At 35.0% G+C, this 19,934-nt stretch overlaps 1 protein-coding gene across 1 annotated transcript in view; it reads right to left on the bottom strand.

Moving 5' to 3' along the window:
- LOC148951263 (major facilitator superfamily domain-containing protein 12-like) overlaps positions 1–12,755 on the bottom strand; it is a 237,112-nt gene extending 224,357 nt beyond the window's left edge. Inside the window, exons 1-2 of the mRNA XM_089091046.1 lie at positions 12,624–12,755; positions 8,547–8,703 (exon numbers count right to left, since the gene is read on the bottom strand). Of these exons, the coding sequence (XP_088947172.1) occupies positions 8,547–8,703; positions 12,624–12,755 (289 nt within the window). The remainder of the gene's footprint in view (positions 1–8,546; positions 8,704–12,623) is intronic.
- Between the last annotated feature and the right edge of the window lie 7,179 nt (positions 12,756–19,934).

Raw genomic sequence — 19,934 nt, 5'->3', positions numbered from 1 at the left:
GACAAGCTAAAAAACACCCAAACACTACTGAAAAATACAGAAACTGGAATATAAACGAAATAAATTCAAAATGAAATTTGAAAAATCAATAAAATGTAACTGTGACAAGGTAAACCACAACCAAACACTACTGAAATATTCCAACTCTTGCATTTCAACGAAAGAAATTCAAAATGAACATTGAAAAATCAAGAGAATGTAACTGTGACAAGGTAAACCACAACCAAACACTACTGAAATATTCCAACTCTTGCATTTCAATGAACGAAATTCAAAATGAACTTTGAAAAATCAAGAAAATTTAACTGTGACAAGGTAAATCACAACCAAACACTACTGAAATATTCCAACTCTTGCATTTCAACGAAAGAAATTCAAAATGAACTTTGAAAAATTAAGGGAATGTAACTATGACAAGGTAAACCACAACCAAACACTACTGAAATATTCCAAGTCTTGCATTTCAACGAAAGAAATTCAAAATAAACTTTGAAAAATTAAGGGAATGTAACGGTGACAGGGTAAACTACAACAACACACTACTGAAATATTCCAACTCTTGCATTTCAACGAAAGAAATTCAAAATGAACTTTGAAAAATCAAGAAAATGTAACTGTGACAAGGTAAACCACAACGAAACACAACTGAAATATTCCATCTCTTGCATTTAAACGAAAGAAATTCAAAATGAACTTTGAAAAATCAAGAGAATGTAACTGTGATAAGTTAAACCACAACCTATTAGGTTCAAGGAAAGAAATTCAAAATGAACTTTGAAAAATTAAGGGAATGTAAGTGTGACAGGGTAAACTAAAACAACACACTACTGAAATATTCCAACTCTTGCATTTCAACGAAAGAAATTCAAAATGAACTTTGAAAAATCAAGAAAATGTAACTGTGACAAGGTAAACCACAATCAAGCACTACTGAAATATTCCAACTCTTGCATTTCAATGTAAGAAATTCAAAATAAACTTTGAAAAATCAAGAAGATGTAACTGTGACAAGATAAACCACAACCAAACACTACTGAAATATTCCAACTCTTGCATTTCAATGAAAGAAATTCAAAATAAACTTTGAAAAATCAGGAAAATGTAAGTGTGACAAGGTAAACCACAACCAAACACCACTAAAATATTCCAACTCTTGCATTTCAACAATAGAAATTTGAAATAAACTTTGAAAAATCCGGAAAATGTAACTGTGACACGGTAAACCACAACCAAACACTACTGAAATATTCAAACTCTTGCATTTCAACGAAAGAAATTCGAAATGAACTTTGAAAAATCAAGAAAATGTAACTGTGTCAGGGTAAACCACAACCAAACACTACTGAAATATTCCAACTCTTGCATTTCAACGAAAGAAATTCAAAATGAACTTTGAAAAATCAAGAAAATGTAACTGTGACACGGTAAACCACAACCAAACACTACTGAAATATTCCAACTCTTGCATTTCAACGAAGTAAATTCAAAATAAACTTTGAAAAATCAAGAAAATGTAACTTTGACAAGGTAAACCACAACCAAACACTACTGAAATATTCCAACTCTTGCATTTCAACGAAATAAATTCAAAATGAACTTTGAAAAATCAGGAAAATGTAACTGTGACAAGGCAAACCACTACCAAACACTACTGAAATATTCCAACTCTTGCATTTCAACGAAAGAAATTCGAAATGAACTTTGAAAAATCAAGAAAATGTAACTGTGACTAGGTAAACCACAATCAAACACTACTTTAATATTCCAACTCTTGCATTTCAACGAAAGAAATTCGAAATGAACTTTGAAAAATCAAGAAAATATAACTTTGACATTGTCAACCACAACCAAACCCAACTGAAATATTCAAACTCTTACATTTCAATGAAAGAAATTCAAAATGAACATTGAAAAATCAAGAAAATGTAACTGTGACAAGGTGAACAACAAAAAAACACTACTGAAATATTCCAACTCTTGCATTTCAATGAAAGAAATTCAAAATGAACTTTGAAAAATCAAGAAAATGTAACTCTGACAAGGTAAACCACAACCAAACACTACTAAAATATTCCAACTCTTGCATTTCAACGAAAGAAATTCAAAATGAACTTTGAAAAATCAAGGAAATTTAACTGTGTCAAGGTAAACCACAACCAAACACTACTGAAATATTCCAACTCTTGCGTTTCAACTAAATAAATTCAAATGAACTTTTAATAATCAAGAAAATGTAACTGTGACAAGGTAAACCAAAACCAAACACTACTGAAATATAACAACTCTTCCATTTCAACGAAAGAAATTAAAAAATAACTTTGAAAAATCAATAAAATGTAAGTGTGACAAGGTAAACCACAACCAAACACTACTGAAACATTCCAACTCTTGCATTTCAACGAAGGAAATTCAAAATGAACTTTGAAAAATCAGACCTTTGGAGGGGGAGGGGCCGGGGGGAGGGGGTCGTTCTGTGTCTCAATGCACAAAAAAAGTATAAAAAATGGGGGAGGGAAGGGGAGGGGAGGAGGGGAGGGGGAGGAGGAGGAGGGGAGGAGGAGGGGAGGAGGAGGAGGGGACGGGGAGGGGAGGGGGAGGGGAGGGGAAGGGGAGGAGTAGGGAGGAGATGGAGGGAGAGGGGCCCCTTTGGGGGGCCAAAGGGGGAGGGGCCCTTTGGGCCCCAGTGGGGGGGGGGTCTGGGGGAACCTTGAGGGCCGGGGGCCCTTTTGGGAGCCCAGTGGACCTTTGAGGACCGGTGGCTTCCTTCGGGGTTGGGGTAGAGGGATTGGAACCCTTTGGGGTTGGGGTAGAGAACCTCACAACACTGTTAAAATCGAACTTGTGTATTATAACGACCACAAAGTTTTACCCTCAAATTCTCTCCTAAAATCTCTTCAAAAATCATATTTTAAAATGTCTCTAACTGTTTCGCCGAAATAATTCCATAAAATGACTAAAACGGTTTCGCCCCAAATAATCCCTAAACGTAATTTCAGCGTGTTCCTTTTGTTTGGCATCCCTGTGCTTTCACTTTGTCCCGGAGACAATTCTCTTTGGGAATGCACCAAATACATTAATAAACTTGACGTCATCTGTCAGTAATTCCATGGATACAATTTGATTAATGACTGACAGCACAGGTGTTCCCCGGAAACTCATATCATTTGGCTTGAACATCAACAAGAAGGGAGTGACAAAGTTCCTGTTTTTCCATTATCACTGACAAAGACCATGAAACCATCAAATAAATTGACCAACACACATAACCATCCATGAAAACAGACATAAATGTGACAAAGTTCCGGTTTTTTCATTCTCACTGACAAAAACCATAAAAACAGACATAAATGTGAGAAAATTTCTGTTTTTTCATTCTCACTGACAAAAACCATAAATCATCCATAACCATCCATGAAAAACATCAAATAAATTGACCAACACTCATAACCATCCATGAAAACATCCATAAAAGTGAGAAAATTCCTGTTTTTCCAAGTGAGAAAATTCCTGTTTTTTCATTCTCAGTGAGAAAACCATAAACCACGTGGTCATCTTCGGAGTAGCACCCCCCTTTCTACTCACGCATCCGTGACTTTCTTCTGGCAAAAAATACAAAATTCCACATTTTTGTAGATAGGAGTTTGAAACCTCTACGGTAGGGTTCTTTGATACGCTGAATATGATGATGTGATTTTCATTAAGGTTCTATAACTTTTAGGGGGTCTTTCCCTCTTTTTTTCAAATCAGCCATATTTTCTCAGGCGCGTAACTTTTGATGGGTACGACTAAACTTGATGAAAGTTATATATTTGAATTCAGCATTGAAATCTGATTCTTTTGATGTATCTATTAGTATCAAAAACCCCTTTTCTAGAGTTTCGGTTACCATTGAGCCGGGTCACTCCTTACTTACAGTTCATTACCACGAACTGTTTGATTAGCATTAACGCAGTGCATTTTGATTTAATCTTAAGGCAACCTTTAGTTTTTAGACATAAAGACAAATGGGAGGGTAGGCGTGGGAGGGGGATTATTTTCTCTCCAATCACTTTCGACTATTAAAAAGGGCATCAGCGCTTTCTATTTTCAATAGAATAAGAGCTTTTGAAGTTCCTACGACAACTCCTTCGAACCGAAGTGCCCTGAGTGTTGTTGTCTAAACAACAACAACAACAACAAAATAATACATTATACCCACATAGATCTTTACTATAAAAATGTCAAGCCTACCAGTCACTTTCGACTATTGAAAAGGGCACTAGGCCTTTCGATTTCCAATCGAATGAACTCTTTTTGAGTTTCTACGAAACGCATTCTATAAACACCTTATATGCCCCCAGGGCATAAATTATAACCATTACCCTAAGGGCTGTGAGGGTGTTTGTCATTCTCTAAGACCTAGTTTCCAGAACTTTCAACTATATTAAACAAATTGGCGATCTCAAATTTTGATTGGATGTGTCTGGGAAAAAATTGGGCGTGAGAGGGGAATTAGTCGCTCTCCAATCACTTTCAACTATTAAAAGGGCACTAGCCCTTTCAATTTCCAATCATATGAGTCCTTTTGAAGTTTCTACGACTACACTTTCAATAAAAACCTTATATGCCCCCAGGGCATAACCTAGGATGTACATTATCTCCTAAGCTCTTCTCCTTGTTTGTTAATGAATTAGATAGGTTTATGAAAAATAATGGAGCCCCTTATGTATCTTTGGACTGGTTTAGGCTATCATGCATGTTATTCGCGGATGATATAGCTCTAGAGGCGGATAGCAGAGATAACCTTCAGAAGCAATTAGATATAATAAAAAATTATTTAGAACAGAAGGAGTTAGAGTTGAACGCTAAGAAATCAGTAGTATTAGTATTAAGGAGTAAAGGAGATGTTGATTCAGAGGTTCATTTTAATTTTGGAGGAAAGGTTTTAGAGGTTAAAGATGAATTTGTTTATTTGGGTGTTAAGCTTACTGCTTTTAGGGGGATGTCTAGGCATGTAGAAGATTGTAATTTAAGGGGTAATAGGCCTTAAATATGCTTTTGAGAAGTAATTTAAATCAGCTAGCTGACATGAGGATCCAGAAAAGAGTTTTCCTGACAAAGGTAGCTTCTATTCTACATTGGGGCTCTGAGGTTTTGGGTTTTGCTAAAGTAGCTAAGCTAGAAGTAGTTCAGCTAAGATATTTTAAGAGAATTCTAGGATTGAAGGATTCATTTAGTTCAGTGGTACGGAAAGGAGATTTGGGGCTTTTCTCTTTAAGGAGTGTTAGATTGGTTAGAATGGTAAAATTCTGGGAGAAGATAATTAGGCTACCTAGAGTTCGTCTTCTTAAGGCAGCTTATTTGGAGAGCTTGAAGGATGGTAGACGTGATTCATGGCCAACTCAGGTCAAGAAAATTCTGGACCTCTGTGGACTTTTGGAGATGTGGAATGAAGGAAAAGGCCCTATGGATGAAACCGTGTCAGTATGGAAGGAAGTCCAGCGAACTCTAAGGGACCAAGAAATCCAAGAGTGGCAAGCTCATAAGGACCAATCTATGTCTTTGAGGTTTAACTCCCAAGCCAAAGACGGTTGGGGGGAGGAGGTTTAGCTTAAATTTGGGTTGAATAAAGAGGATTTGAACAATTTGGATTAACAAATTTCCAACAAAATGGATATCTCAAAATTTATATTGGATGTGTTTGGGGAAATGGATGGCGTGGAAGGGGTGTTAGTTGCCTTCCTATCACTTTCGACTAGTAAAAAAGGGCACTAGCCCTCTCAATTTCCAATTGAATGCGCCCTTTTTGAAGTTTCTACGACAACGCTTGCTATAAAAACCTTATATACCCCCAGGGCATAACTTACAATCCTTGCCCTGAGGGATGTGGGTGGAGGGGGGGTGGTCATCCTCAAAGACCTAATCTTCAGAATTTTCAACTACATTTTAGGAAATGACTATCTGAAGATTTTGGTTGGCTGTGTTCGGGGAAAAGGTGGGCCTGAGAGGGGGGTTAGTTGCCCTCTCATCACTTTCGACTATTAAAAATGGCACTAGCCCTTGTAATTTCCAATCGAATGAGCCCTTTTTGAAGTTTCTACGACAACACTTTCTATAAAAACCTTATATATCCCCAGGGGATAACTTACAACCCTTGCTAAGAGGTCTGTGGGGGAGTGTCCACCTCAAAAGCATAATTTCTATCTGAAAATCAACTACGCTGAACAAAATGGCTATCTCAAAATTTTTACTGGATTAGTCTCAGAAAATGGTAGGCGTGGAAGGGGTGTTAGCTGCTTTCCAATCACTATGACTATTAAAAAGGGCACAAGCCACTCCAATTTCCAATTGAATGAGCCCTTTCTGAAGTTTCTACTACAACTTCTTCGATACGAAGTGCCCTGGTCTAAAGGAAAAAAATAATAAATAATACATTATGCCAATATCGTTCTTATATACCCCCAGGTCATAACATAAAAGCCTTGCCCTGAGGGTTTTGGGGGAGTGTCCTCTTCAAAAACATAATTTCTATCTGGAAATTAACTATGCTGAACAAAATGGCTATCTCAAAATTATGATTGGATGTATTTGGGAAAATGGTGGTAGTGGAAGGAGGTGTTAGCTGCCTTCCAATCACTTTCGACTATTAAAAAGGGCACTAGCCATTCCAATTTCCAATCAAATGAGCCCTTTTCAAAGTTTCTACGACAACTCCTTTGATACAAAGTGCCCTGGTATGGAGAAAAAAAAAAATAATAATACATTGTGCCAACATCGTTCTTTACTTAGGCAGTGCGATTGCGCTGCGTATAATAATATGAATATCTGTAAACAAAATTTTCAGTATTTCTGCGTAAGAATTAAGATTTTACCTAGCCATTAAAATTTTTTACAAATTGTAGAGTTAGTCAAAATTTTTGAATAACAATAATTTGGTGTATTAAATTTTAACAGTATTTTTAATATGCAATTTTGGGTGCATGGTGAGGAGGAATGTTATCCAAGCGGATTGAAAATCTTCATAATTGGATAGCTGAAGCTACTCTGATCATGTTTAGTTAAAAGAATCTTACCGTATTATATTTTTCGTAACTGCTTGTTTGTTTAAGTTATTTTTAGAAGACATTTCGAGGTCATTTATTAAAAAGAGCTGATTCATGACCCATTTTAAAAGAGTACCTGTATTTTTATCCCAGGGAATATGTGGGCCATATCATCCCCTATGGCATATTTGTTGAACATTTTGTCTACTTTGATACAAACGGTTATTTCCAAGTTTTGACCACTTATTCTGGATATTACTAGGGGGAGCAAACAAAAAAGATAGGAGATTGGTTGCTCTCCATTCAATTTTGACTCTGAAGAAGGGCGCTTTGACTTTTAATTTCGTTTCAAAAGCAATTTTCCACCCTTTGGATATTGCAGTGGGATATTTGGGCAATCTGGATGCAAATAGTGTCTCTTGACTTAGGTCTACCCTTTCTCCCAAGTCATAGTCCAACATCGGCTTGAAAACCCCGTCAACAAGCCTTCAAAGTATCGACTTAACACCCTTAGCTGTTCCAGAGATATTGCAGATATGCCATTCTGACAACATGGTAGAATTTAGTGTCTTTGATGTATTTTGCTACTTAACAAAGGATAAATTTTGAGTCTTATAGGAGCTTATGTTGCAAAAACTTGTATTTTGTCTGGATTGAAGACAAAGATCTTCCAGCCTCTTCCACCTTCCCCAGCACAAAATTTGAATTTTAGCCAACCTCCTCTAGGAATTAGGTCCAACCTCCTCTTTTCCCTTCTCTGAGCAGTTAATGAAGGCTTCACCTCCATCCCCAAAGCTGTGCCCAAGATATGTTGTAGATGTGTGTTGATGACCTGGGCACACATAGTGTTTTTCAATAGTGTGTCCAAATCAACTTTAAAGTAGACTTGAATCGCCCCCTCCTCTGCTACTCCATCAAATTTTCAACTCAAATCCTTTACTCATTTTTGAGATACTGAAAATGATTTGAAAATTCAGCTGTATTGACCATCTTTTGGTTTTCTCAGGTTTTGTTTCCCTGTCGTTTCCACAGTACACTCTTCGGAAGCTGCGGAATTTTCGGCCTACCGTACAATCTGTAAGAACTAATTCGAAATAAAACTAATCGGGAATAAAGATTTTTGGCCCAATTTAGGATCGTAAAAATATCCCTACTCCCCTCTTCTAGAACACTTCTGAAAGGAGTAGAGAGAGATATAGCAAAAAGGGCAAGAAAGAGAAGAAAAAGGGCTGTTTACGCTTTAATCATTTTAACTCTTAAAATAGGCTCTAGAACTTCCAATTTTCAATTGAATGAAGCCCCTCTAAAGTTTCTATGACCGCCGTTTTCTATAAAAAAATGCCCGGAAAAAAAGAATACATGGAAATTATTTTGCTCTGCCATTGTGTTGCCTATGACATCTCAGCTAAGCAAGAGAGAAAAAATATATTACTACTGTAGCCAAAGAAAAATATGGAAACATATTATTTGTTATTTAACCACAAAGGCTTATGGAAGAGAAGCGCGTAGGAAAAAATACAATACCAATAAGATGCCATGTTTTTCGTTTTCCATAAGACCATGATACAGAACAACAGTTCGAATGGCATGCGCTGTCAGAAAGATGACCAACTAACGGCGTAGCTACTGCATCCACAATCTGTCCAATAAGCAGAACTATACCAGCATAACTTGTAGGAACCTGGAAACAAGTTTTTAAGTGACGTTTACTTAAATTTAATAAAATATTTCCTTTCGAAAAATCCATTAAAAAATAAATGCTTTGTAATTATCGAAAAAAATCAATAGCATAAATGAACCATACTTGAAAGAAAAAAAATTAGACGGAAGAACAGATTTTGATTCGTAGTTAATTAACAATATTTTAATTAAAGGGGATTATTCTGATCCAAGCTATAGGGCCTCCGGTGATAAATTAATGCCAAACGCATTTCATGGGTGATTTCAACTAACACACCATTTAATAGCTTCAAAGCTGTTTTGTTGATTCAAAATCTAATAATCAGTATGACTTTTGTATTTTTCTCAGACCCCATCTTATTTCTTATGTTTAGTATACCGACATTTTGGCTTTATTAAAAACTAAATTCTTGGTTTCCTTTGAAAGACAGTTTTTTTTCGTTGGTCTCACCTGCATTTATTTAGTTCGCCAGGTCTAGTAACCAATACTTCATTAAACCAAAGACGAGCAGAAATAAAGTCTAATAATAATTCAAGCTTAAAGCAAACATCAAGTGAATTAATGAAACACAAAACAAACAAAAATTACAATAAAAAATAATTCCATCTTCAAAAGAACGGAAATTACCGAAAACCAGAATAGAATAACGTCTCCTAAGGCTTATAAAGACCAGAATGTCATCAGTGCTTTATTCAAAACAATTTCTATTTCGATTTGCATGTTTTAATTTATCATAATATTAATAAACAAAGGAAGAAAATCACCAGCACAGACAAGATTACTGAAAAGAACTAACAAATTCAGTTTGACGCTGTAATATATATCGATATCAGTCCTGAAAGTCTCGACAATTTTGGGTTTATTTACATTATGAAAGTGAAAACGTATATATTCTCCTGTATTTATTCTCATTAAATCGCAAATGACGTTGTGATCCTTAGAACGCTTATGTGGGGAAGCCCCACTTCTCTTTATGGTAAATTCTGTTTGTTTTAAGATTGACATGATTCTTTGTTGCAATTGATGTCCTTTTTGGGTTTCACCTATTTATTGAAAGTGATTTACTGTTCATCTTCGGTTTAATGCTACTCATTTTTTTTAAATCTTTTGGGATAAAATTTTGTTAAAATACAAATTATAATAATAGTTGTATTATAGACCTTGGATGGACGGGTGCGGAGAATGGTGTTCAAATAAAAAGAATGGAAATATGCATAATATTTCAGCTTTTATAGGGTTGGAGTCAATTTGACCCCCATGGTGCAAGACAAATATAGATCGTACATTTCATATAAGAACCCTATTTTCTTATATTATGTTTTAACTTCTATTTTGTATAAATAAATCTGTTGTGAGCTCATATATTAGAAGAGGTCGGATTTGTTACGTAAAATAATAATAAAATAAAACAAAATAGGACATCAACAATCAATGCAACCCCGTTTATTCCTAGTTGAGGTTCCCTTTGTTCTTAAGCTTTAATTGAGGCATCTCCGAGGCCTGCAATTTTAATCAGATCAACAGAAAAAAAGAATATTTCACGCTAAAAATCAATGCAATTGCATTTTCTTGAAACATTTTGTAGTGTTGAAAAGCTCCCCTTTGATCCTCCAAGTCAAATTTTAAAATGCACTTAATCTCCCTGTCCAATAATCCTACACAGTTTCAGCTGGGTCACTTATGCCGTTAGTTTATCCCCTTATGCATATCTGAGATATTGCAAATGTGCCTTTTGACGATCTAGATACACATAGTGTTTTTTGATTTAGTTCAATATCCCCTTTGACTTTAATATTGCTGATACGTAATATTGACAATTTGGATGCATATACAGTCAACTCTCGATAATTTGACACTCGATAATTTGAATTTCTCAATAATTAGAAGTTTTTTCGCAGTCCTTTAAAAATCACTTGATAAATTGAAAAAGAAATACCCCGATATTTGAATTTGTAACGAAGTCATCTTGGTTGGCAACACTCTATAAAAATATGTAAATTATGTTGGATAGCCTTGATAAAAGTGAGTATTTGAAAATAACAGTTTTGACCTCTATATTTATGATCGATAAGGCCTGGAAAAATGTCAGTTCTACCACTCTACAAAACTGCTTTAAAAAAGTGGGTTTGCCAAGGAAACAGAAAGCTCCGCAAGGTTATCAGAGTCACAAGATTTAACAGGATTCATTTCTCTAGACACATAGTGGTTACTTCTACCAAACTGTGATGAGTTTACTTTTTGGTTAAGTATGGCCCCTTTCCCAATAACAGCTCGCATAGCTTACAGCCCTTGCCCCTGTGGGTGTGGGAGTCATGTTGTTTTTGGTGGCATAGTTCTCTAACTTTTAGACTATCTAAAAAAATCGTTATATCAAAGTTTCGATCGGATGCCTTTCGGGGGAGCACTAAAAAGGGCTAGAGAAGGAGTCTGGTTGCCCATTGATCACTTTTGACTCTTGAAAAGAGCACTAAAACTTCCAATTTTCAATCGAATGGGTCACCTTCAAAGATTCTACAGCCGCTACTTCCATATAAAGTGGCTCTAGGGGAAAAATACATTTAGAGCTTATTGTTCTTTACTATAGCCAACGCTAGAGCGTTGCCTCTGTTTTTTTGTATGTTTTCAAGCCTTAATTCATAGCCATTCCTATTATTTTCAGGTTTTACTTCTAACGGAAAATAATGTCAGCTCGTTTTATATTTTCCTTCGTGCTTCATTTTTTTATGCAAAAAGTTTGTTGTTCCTTTTTTTTTAATTCTCTGTCTCGAAATCAAGGTAATAGCCCCGCCTCGTATAAGAAAGGTTTAGACACGCTTTATACCTTTCTATACCCGCCTCGCATGGACCGTTTCTCGTATAGACACGTTCGAAGCTTCATCCGAACGTGTCGTTAACGCTATAGTATAATTTAGGTTTGTGTAAAATAATAAAGATTCACAATAAAATAGGAAAGTTGAGGTCAATCTTATACATTTTTTGTCTATTCAGGTTGTTTTTAATTTTACTGCTGCATGTTTAGGAAGTAGGATGAGTGGCTCATAGCGAAATAATTCAGCTCACCGGGTTTTCTTCTCGAGAAAAAGAATCACTAATAGATGTAGATGTTATACAAAGCCTGCAAAAGGGTAAAAAATAAGACTTTGAAGCTTCAAACCCTTTTAGAATAGAAAATGGTGTATTATGCCTGTAGTATCTTTTATGTATCTTTCTGATACCCTTAAGAATAAAACGTGTTACCTTTTTCCAAAGCCCACAGAAAACTTGCTGGATCAAAAATCAGGTACAGCTCAAGGATGGTAAGAATCGAAATACTTTTGGCCAGTACTATATCTTAGAATATCTTAGAAATTGAGTACCCATAATTGAGAAAACATTAGAAAATTTTAATCTTAACAAGGAGAATTTAGAAAGGGAAAAAATTACTTCCTTTATATATCAGAAATAAAAATAAATAGGACTGCGGAACTATAATCCTGCCGGTGAAATGTCGTATAATAAACCAACTTTTGATGGGGGAAGGGAGGGTTATTAAGAGCTAAACCATCCAAGAATACGGAGATAAGCACTGATTACTTAGCAAGGATCTTGAAAGGGCTTTAAGAGGATCGTTTTTATAATGCCAGAATCGCAGTAAGCTTAAAATGACAAGTCCCCAGTCCCTTTGAAAAAAAAAAATTCCTCATTTGTTAAATTGACAAGGGTTGACTACCAGCCATAAGTTATATTTTCCTAACAACAGAATGACGAGGTTTCTTGTGTATACGAATTGACCTAGCTTATTCTTTGTGATGTTCAAATATGAACATGCCAGAACAGGGCAAAGTGTTGTATATACCCACTTGCATTGTTGTACGGCTCACATATCTGACAAATTTTGAAGAGTTTTTTTCAGTTTTAGCTATTATTAAGGAAAAACTTACTTGAAGGACAAACTGTAAATAAACTAGTAAATAAGAAAACCACATGCTGGCAGCTAAATCATTCAACACATGGCCCACACCATAAGAAAGGCGCTGTCCTAAGGTTAACGTAGTTGGGCTTGCTGGCATCATTGACAATTGCTTCCTTTTTTACTACTGGATATACAAGAAATCGTCTATACAATAGAGGTATGGCTTCTGTCGGGATATTGAGCTCTATACAAGAATCCCTGTAAATACCGCTAGTAAAATGATATCCTATACATTAACTGTTTCCAAGTAGTTTTCTATCAGAGAAAACATGCAAGAAAGTTTTCGAATATACTGTATTCAATTCTACTATATCAAATGTATTGAATGTATGTTTTTGTGATCTAAATAGAGGAAAATCTTTGGTCAAATAAGTTTTAGTCCTCGTTTACATAAGTCCAGGCCATGACTAATAAAGTGAAAACACCGATCAAACAGTTCGTGGTAACGAACTGTAAGTAAGGAGGGACCCGGCTTAATAGTAACCGAAATTCTAAAAAACGGAATTTTGATACCAATAGATAGATCAAAAGAATCAGATTTTAATGCTAATTTCAAATATATAAGTTTCTTCAAGTTTAATCTTACCCACAGTTTATAGAATTAGCAGTATGATCATACCCTATCTCACCCATTATAAAAACCCGGACCAAGTGGTGAGTGCTCCAGAGAACGTTTTTGCAGATATAAACATAAGCGGCATTAGATCTTTTCACGGGTAGACAATTCAGATTTCTCTTGGACACGAAACAAGTGGAAACCCGCTATTACGAATAATGCACTGTGTAACCATTTTTCATTGATTGACGGAAACAGACTAACCCGCTAATGTAAAAATAAGTGGGAGGAGCTTTTTGTTCGTACCGAGAATGAAGTCCAGAAATGATCTGCGATAAACTTACTGGATAATTCTATAAACTGTGGTCTTACCCATCAAAATCTAAGCGCCTGTAAAAATTTGCCTGATTTCCAAAAAAAGGGAAAACACCCCCTAAAAATTATAGAACCTTAATGAAAATCACACCATCATGTTCAGCGTATTATAGAACCATACTGTAGACGTTTGAAACTCCTATCTGCAAAAATGTGGAATTTTGTATTTTTTGCCAGAAGAAAGATCACGGATGCATGTTTATTTGTTGTTTTGTTTTTCCCCAGGGGTGATCGTATCGACCCAGTGGTCCTAGAATATCTTGTGAGGGCTCATTCAAACGGAATTTAAAAGTTCTAGTGCCCTTTTTAATTTACCAAAAAAATGGAGGGCAACTAGGCACCCTCTCACGCTCTTTTTTCCCAAATTCACCCGATGAAAATTTTGAGATAGCCATTTTGTTCAGTATGGTCGAAAATGTAATAAATATGTCTTTTAATGACTTAATCCCCCAAAGTCCCCGAGGGGAGGGCTGAAAGTTATGAGCTTTGCCCAATGTTTACATACAGTATTGGTTATTGGGAAGTATACAGATGTTTTCAGGGGGATTTTTTTCTGGTAATGGGGGGGGGGGGGTTGTACGAGGATCTTTCCATGGATGAAGTTTTTATAGGGGAAGGGACAATGCTATGAAGGGGGCACCGGATTTTTCAGTATTATTTAAAAAAACGATCAGAAATTAAATAAAAAAATAAGTTTTTCAACTGAAAGTAAGGAGCAATATTAAAACTTAAAACTAATAGAAATTATTGCGTGTATCATTGGGTTCGCCCACTAGTCAATACCTCGCTCTTTAAGCCAAAGATTTTTTTTAGTACTTTCATATGAGCTATTTATTATAATTAATGGCCATTGTGATTAAGGGGTCATTTATAAAGAATTGGAACAAAATTCGAACTTTAGCGTAAAGAGCGAGGTATTGACTAGGGGGGCGAACCCCCTAATATACGTATTAAAAATATATGAATATAGAAGTTCGTTACGTATGTTAATTCGTAAGTTACGTATATTTATTACTAATAAAAATGTTCGTAAATAAAATTAAACAACTTCCTAGAAAGCCATTTAACCAAATAAAAGTAAAATTAATATGCAAATTGTGTTTTAATTATTAATATACGGTGAGCCCAAATCAAAACCTGCATTAATTCAAAAAAGTTCAAAAATTCAATGAGAAAACAAGTTTTTTTAACTGAGAGTAAGGAGCAACATTAAAACTTAAAACGAACAGAAGTTATTCCGTGTATGAAAGGGGATGCCCCCTCCTCAACGTCTCGCTCTTTACACTAAAGTTAGACTCTTTCTCACAACTCTATTTTTTGTAAACAATAAAAAACTTTAGCGTAAAGAGCGAGACGTTGAGGAGGAGACAGCCCTTTTCATATACGGAATAATTTCTGTTCGTTTTAAGTTTTAGTGTCACTCCTTACTTTCAGTTAAAAAAACTTGTTTTTTTATTAGTGGTAAAGGACATGAAGCGAGGCAGGAGGGTAAAAGTAGTAAAGCATTAATAGATACGAGTAGTGATTGCGTAATTTGACTTTCACAAGCCTGAGGCATGGATATGCGTGTAGTCTAACCAGTACATTGGCTTACCACGGGTCAGTCACCTATTACTACGAACGATGCTTGTCTTAGCAGACGGGTTTTCTAATGTGACACTCATTTTTTTGTGTAAGGCAATAGGCACCGCGAATTACACATGGAATTACACAAGCCTGAGGCATGTATATGCGTGTAGTTTAACCGGTACATTGGTTTGTCAGGGTCGGTCACCTATTACTATGAACGGACTTTCAGTCCTACATTCACGGGTTTCTGCAAAGTGTTATGGGCTTCATTGAAAAAATACCAGTTAAAAAAAAAAATAAATAAACATGTATCCATGATCTTTTTTCTGGCAAAAAAATACAAATTCCAATCAAAACTGGTCAAACGTGTTAATAAGCTGTAAGTTATAGCTATCTGATAACTCGTTCAGTATCGCATGTATTATTAGTGGTATCAATGGTATTTCATTTGCGTAAAGCTATCTCGATTTGCCAAAACTTTTATCGTTCGCATAAAACTAACTCAATTTGCAAAAATGGTATTCCATTTGCGTAACTCTGCTCTGAATGTCCTTAATGAGGATATAAATAATATAGAATGACATTGTGACTTGACCTAGCTTTACCACTCCGATGTGGTCTGTATAATACACAAGTAACGTTTGAAAAGTATTGTCAATTTAAAATAGGATCTTACGTTCCCTTCGTCCCCCCCCCATTTCTGAGGGGCAGGGGGTGGTAGGAGAGGGGGAGAGGGAGTCAATTTTGGAGATTTCTGGTAACAAGTACCATTCATTGCGATCGTAGCTCTATGTTGGCTCCTTTTAAATACTTCAGCTTATCTATTCATTTGTGTTAAATAAAAATCTTGAATCTGGAAAATGAAAAAATAAGTATTTAAACAAAATGTACGATGCTGCTAATTAAAGAATAGTTGGCTACACTCAGAATTGTTTGCATGAGGGTTCAGTTAAAGAGGTCTCACTTGCACGAGGGTTCAGATGCATGGGGGTTCACTTGCTTAGGGTTCAGTTACACGGGGATTCAGTTACAATGGAACCCACACAAAAAAAATGGGGCACACACAAAAGCCAAATGAATGACATTGCGACTTGACCTAGCTTTACCTCTCTGATGTGGTCTGTATAATACACATCTGGGGAGGGGAGAATGAAGGTAAGTATTTAGTTTAAAAAATGCTAGGAGGACTTGAGTTTTGTGGGTAGGGTGAAAAATGGTACTTATTCAATATCCTGGTAAACATTATAACTCATTCTTTTATTCTAACTTAACTTCTAGGAATAGGACTTCATTCCATCGGCTAAATCAGTTTATTCATCTATAATGGTGAACAAAAAGACTATTAATTCTCCATATTCTTCTGATCATGCGCCCCTTCTTCCTTCTCTCTTCTTCTTCTGATCATGCGCCCACTCCTCCTTCTCACTCGGGGTCAGTTGACGTCTCAGTATCCGGTAAAAAGCCATGTTATTTGCTTGTGTGTATAGGAATTCCCTTGTTATTTGCTTGCGTGTATAGGAATTCCCATGTTATTTGCTTGCGTGTATAGGAATTCCCATGTTATTTGCTTTCATGTATAGGAATTCCCAAGATATATGATTTCGTGTATAGCAATTCCCAGGCTATTGGCTTGCGTGTATAGGAATTCCATTGTTATTTGCTTGCGTGTATAGGAATTCCCATGTTATTTGCTTGCGTTTATAGGAATTCCCTTGTTCTTTGCTTGCATGTATAGGAATTCCCATGTTATGTGCTTGCGTGTATAGGTATTCCCTTGTTATTTGCTTGCATGTATAGGAATTCCCTTGTTATTTGCTTGCGTGTATAGGAATTCCCATTTTCAGTAAGGACACTCGATATCCTAAAAGTGTTTGATTCAAACTTTTACAATGAGAATCGATGTTGTTAGCAGAATTTCAAAAGGATCGTTTATGAGTGCTGACGTATCTGATGAAATAATTTAGGTCGTATGATAATTTTTTTTTTAATGCAGTAGTTTTTCAGTAAGGACATTCGATATGCTAAAAGTGTTTGATTCAAACTTTTACCTTGAGAATCGATGTTGTTAGCAGAATTTCAAAAGGATCATTTATGAGTGCTGGCCTATCTCATGGAATAATTTAGGTCGTATGATAAATTTTTTTTTTTTTTAATGCAATAGTTTTTAAGTAACTTTTATTCTTCTTTTTTTTTTCTTCTTTACTTAGTGATCATTCAAAAACCGAGGATTTCAGTTAAATAAATAATTCTTGTACCTTTTAAAATAGCTTTACGAGTTTTGAGAGACTCTGTTGTTTTATTCTGTGAGATTTTTTCTTTACATGGTGATCATTCAAAAAGCGAGGATTTCTGTTAAATAAATACTTCTTCTACCTTTTAAAATAGTTTTACAGGGTTTGAGAGACTCTGTTGTTTTATTCCGTGTGATTTTTTCTTTACTTGGTGGTCATTCAAAAAGCGAGGATTTCCGTTTAATAAATAATTTTTGTACTTTTTAAAATATCTTTACGGGGTTTGAGAGACTCTGTTGTCTTATTCTGTGTGATTTTTTCTTTACTTGGTGGCCATTCAAAAAGCGAGGATTTCTGTTAAATAAATAATTCTTGTACCTTTTAAAATAGCTTTACGTGGTTTGAGATACTCTGTTGTTTTATTCTGTGAGATTTTTTTTTTACTTGGTGATCTTTCAAAAAGCGAGGATTTCTGTTAAATAAATAATTCTTGTACCTTTTAAAATAGCTTTACGAGGTTTGAGAGACTCTGTTGTTTTATTCTGTGTGATTTTTTCTTTACTTGGTGATCATTCAAAAAGCGAGGATTTCTGTTAAATAAATAATTCTTGTACCTTTTAAAATTAGGTTTACGGGGTTTGAGAGACTCTGTTGTCCCCAGCGATCAGAAATTAAATTATAAAAAAGTCTCTTCACCTCTTGAATACACAATACCGAAATTTCATTCAACTTTCATGTAAGAAAATTATGGAAAGTACAATTCTCTACTTCAAATGTGAAACTTAATTCCGGTTTTGGATATTCATAATGATGAGGACTGATGGCTCTAATTCAATATTTTTTTTCGTAAAAACTTACTATTTTTTTCTTTTTTAATTTCGAAATTATTCAACTTTATTTTTTTTTTTTTTGTACGTATCTTAAAATAACAAAATATGCTTACGGCTCTAACAATCGTACTCTATGATTTCTCAGAGACACGATGCGGCTTTCCCATTGGTACTCTTTGGCCGGTTATCGACACTACCTAGTTTATTGCATGTATTAAATCAGTATTTTTATGCATTGGAATGATAAACACATAAGTCATATCTTTAAAAAAAAGTGAAGATGGAGCATTTTAATAAAGTGTGTTCACATGAGAATGTTATTGTAGCATTGAATGCCAACAAGGAGAAGTATTTAAACTATGAAACAAGTACAAGTGGTAGCACTATTGGAAATGTAGGAATGTATTGTCATGACAGTAAGGAATTAAATTTCTTTGGAATACCGAAAAGATACCGTTGTACAAATGGTGGATATGCAAGATTGAGATCTCCGGAGATGATTGCACTCAAAGAGAATGCCAACATAAAGATAATCATTGATGATAGAGGACAACTCCTTGCTACTGTTGCAGGTAAAACATTACCTACTGATACATCCAATCGTCATCTTTTAGGTATTAGCATTCAACGGAAGCTCAATAAAAGAAAGGCCTACTCTTCTACTAATATCATAAACCATATCTTGTCTACGTGCCAAAACTGTTACCTTTTTAAAAATAATCTGATAATAGACAGTGAAATTGCCAGAAAAATAAAAAGGGCATTGGCAAAAAATATAACTATGAAATATAAAGATGAATCGATGAAAAACAAAGCACCACCAAACGTTACTGCCATTGATCAAACAGTCAATGAACCAAATAATACCAAAGACGAAAAGCATATTAAGCCTGTTGATGACACACCAGTAAAAATTGTGTATGACTCAAAATGGAATAATGATTATTCTACTGATTACGAACTAAGAGAAGGCAATAGCTACAATATCACGAGAGAACATGGTGAACTATATTATGGAACAGATTCAAAATTTCCAAAGTTGATCATTGATATTAATAATGTATCATAATATATTTTTGTATTAATGTTCTACATAGCATTATTTGATTAAAAATATATTATGCATTACATTGCTATGTGTTCATTATTTTTAGAGTAAGCTAGCATATCAAACGTTTAGAATGTCTATTAAAACATCGGAGATGTAAGAAAAGGAATTTGCATACATCTATTGTCAGACACATGGGATAACATTTACAAAATCTAGGTATCAGAATGAATAAATTCTTTATCAACATCCATTGTTGGATATGTCATTATGTCATTATGAGAAAATTGTAAGTAAGTAAGTAAGTAACAAACTCTTTCTTGAATTCACCTCTTGGATACACAATACAGAAATTTTATTCAGGAAATTATGAAAAATAAAAATTGAACAAATTCTTTATTAACATTCATTATCGATTGAAGTCGTTTCCTAGACAGACAATACAGCAATTTCACTAAATCTAAGTATAAGAGTGATTAAATTCTATATCAACATCCATTTTTCGGATACATAGGAAAAAGTTAACAAAATCTAAGTGTTAGAGTGAATAAATTTTGTTTAGCAACATCTTTTGTCAGATACATCGGATAAAATTGACAGAATCTAAGCGTCAGAGTGAATAATTTTTGTTTTTATCAGCATCCTTTGTCAGATACATCAAATAAAATTG

Source organism: Artemia sp. Qi Xiang Cuo, chromosome 6 (genome assembly GCF_049724085.1).
Source record: "Artemia sp. Qi Xiang Cuo chromosome 6, ASM4972408v1, whole genome shotgun sequence".
Classification (NCBI taxonomy): Eukaryota; Metazoa; Arthropoda; class Branchiopoda; order Anostraca; family Artemiidae; genus Artemia; species Artemia sp. Qi Xiang Cuo.
Note: the sequence above shows the minus strand (reverse complement) of the source record. Positions and strands in the feature narration are given on the sequence as shown.